The 2063-nt window shown below is 65.0% G+C and overlaps 1 protein-coding gene and 1 non-coding gene across 4 annotated transcripts; both read right to left on the bottom strand.

Moving 5' to 3' along the window:
* Positions 1 to 225: 225 nt before the first annotated feature.
* LOC105311469 lies at positions 226 to 2056 on the bottom strand. Of its 3 annotated transcripts, none has more exons than XM_011387458.2 (2): positions 1886 to 2056; positions 226 to 1607 (listed from the first exon to the last, which is right to left on the bottom strand). In XM_011387458.2, exon 2 carries the CDS (start codon positions 1559 to 1561, stop codon positions 695 to 697), a length of 867 nt encoding a protein of 288 aa, XP_011385760.1. In that variant the 5' UTR covers positions 1562 to 1607; positions 1886 to 2056; the 3' UTR covers positions 226 to 694. The 3 variants fall into 3 exon arrangements, with proteins under 3 accessions (XP_011385760.1, XP_011385759.1, XP_011385758.1); XM_011387457.2 differs by having other exon boundaries at positions 226 to 1598; XM_011387456.2 differs by having other exon boundaries at positions 226 to 1595.
* On the bottom strand, positions 1665 to 1754 carry LOC111735617. The gene has a single exon (XR_002778873.1). It is a non-coding gene; the product is annotated as a small nucleolar RNA SNORD88 (small nucleolar RNA).
* Positions 2057 to 2063: the final 7 nt, after the last annotated feature.

Genomic DNA, 2063 nt, shown 5'->3' with positions numbered 1-2063 from the left:
TCATGCCCAGCACTGACTGCCAGGGCTGCCTGTCCTCACAAGGCTGTGACTCTTGGCTCCAATGCCCTTTACCAAGACGTGACAGACACTAGTGGGAAGTCACATGAGCAGCTACAGAAACCAGATGGGGTCGGCCACTGCTCACCCAGGCAGCGAACAGCAGAAGTCTGCTTTGAGAGAGAGAGAGAGGCACCGCCAAGCCGTAAGGAAAGAGCGCACGCCCCTAAACCAAAGTGCTGTTCGTGTTTAGTGTTAAGTAAAAATAACGCTTAAAAACAACATCAAGAAAAAGGGCACAAATGCCAGATGCCTTCGTGTGGCGGGCCACGGGGTTCCCCCCTTGGCCTGTAGTGCTGTGGGGCCCATGGGGCAGAGGGTGGGAGGCCACCTACCATGCACCCTGGGCTGGAATGTAAGACTGAACGAGGTACAAGGCCATGCCCCGGGGTCGCTAAGAGCCACCGTGCCCCAGCCAGCTCGCTCCCTGCCACTAGCTCAGGCCGAGGACACCTGAGTCTTCTGAGCTCCTCAAACATGCTGTGGGGGTGTGTGGCATGCCCAGCAGGGGCTCAAAAACAGGCGGGCGGTGCCTCAGTCCTGCTGGGGACCCTCGGGACGCTGACTAAGGCTTTGCATCTCCAAGGTCCAGCTCCCTGCCGGCGGCTGCCCTGGAAGCCAGGCTCCCTCCGGGCCCCTAGTCGCGGTGCACCGGTGGCTTCTGTCCGCAGGCCTGGTCGGAGTAGGGAGGTGGCGGGGGCTGCTCGGCCGGCGCGTGGGCCGGCTGGCTGCGGCCGCGCTTGGCCTCCCTGATGTACAAGTCCAGGAGGACCCTGGTGGGCTGCCGGTCCACCCGCTCCCGGGGCACGCCGTGGCGCAGGAGCCAGTCCAGCAGGTCCTTGCGCGTGGGGTTTGGCCCCAGTGTGAGCTTGACGCGCCCAGGCTGGTTGTGGCGCCAGAGCAGGCCGATGCTGGCGATGGTCTGGATCTCCATCACGGCCTGCAGCACCGTCATGTCCTTGACCAGCAGGCTGACCAGCGACAGCCACAGCTCGGAGGGCGCGGCCGTCAGCAGGCGCCGCTGCAGGCCCTGTGTGAAGGGCATGTCCTCCGGTGGGCGCTGGGGCTCCTGGCCCGGGGTGGGGGGCGAGTGTGACTCGCCGTAGATCCACTTGAGGATGCCCAGCTCCCGCACCAGCTGGATGCCCTCCTCCATGGTGGTCCAGGGCCGGAAGGGCAGCTCGGTGGCCTCACAGTGCACGAAGGACTCCCAGCGCTGGCGCCAGGCCAGCAGCAGCCAGGTGAGCAGCGCCTGGCAGCCGCCCCGCAGGCCCCTGCAGTGGTAGTTGAAGACGGCGTCGCCGGTCAGGTCGCCCAGCAGCGCCAGATCCCGCGAACTCAGGGCCAGGGCCGCCCCGCCCTGGTCATACACCCGCAGGATCCAGGAGACCATGAGCTCGTTGGCGTTCTGCCTGAAGCGCCGCGAGATGGCCAGGAGCTCGGTGTACGTGTAGGAGCGGTCGCCCGGCCCCGCCTGGGTGGGCGCCTGCGCTCTGTCCGCCATGGTCACGGCCACCTGAGGGGCGCTGCCACAGGAGCTGCTGGCAAAACCGCAGAAGCATCAGGCGGGGGGACAGCCGTACATCCCCAGCTCCTCCCCAGAGCCGAGGCCCCTCAGACCCCTGGGTGTCAAAGGTCCCGGGGTGCACCGTGTCCTCATGGGAGGTCGGAGCCCAGTGCTGACATCATGGAGGCCTCGAGCACAGCCCTTCACAACTCCTGACACAGGATGTCTTGCTGCAAACCCCAGCCCCCCAAGAACCGCCCCCTCTCGTCCTCCATCCACAAGTTCACTGAAAATCAAAGGAATCTTATGCTGGGAATGTACCTGGCTCAGCCGGAGCGCACAGCATTGGCCTTCCCAGTGCGACGCAGGCCACACATTCCGTTGAGTACAAATGAGGGTGTTGCTTCCGCTCTCACGGAGGGACAGCGACGGCAGGGCTGTTGGTGCCAGGAAGAACCACCTGCAGACAGGAAGGAGCGGGGGAAGGGAAGGTCAGTGA

The sequence above is a fragment of the Pteropus vampyrus genome, unplaced genomic scaffold (genome assembly GCF_000151845.1).
Source record: "Pteropus vampyrus isolate Shadow unplaced genomic scaffold, Pvam_2.0 Scaffold1000004230, whole genome shotgun sequence".
NCBI lineage: Eukaryota > Metazoa > Chordata > Mammalia > Chiroptera > Pteropodidae > Pteropus > Pteropus vampyrus.
Note: the sequence above shows the minus strand (reverse complement) of the source record. Positions and strands in the feature narration are given on the sequence as shown.

Bases quoted from the DNA above. Each gene is read 5' to 3' on its own strand.
- LOC105311469 (XM_011387458.2), bottom strand. From the start codon at position 1,561: ATGGCGGACAGAGCGCAGGCGCCCACCCAGGCGGGGCCGGGCGACCGC.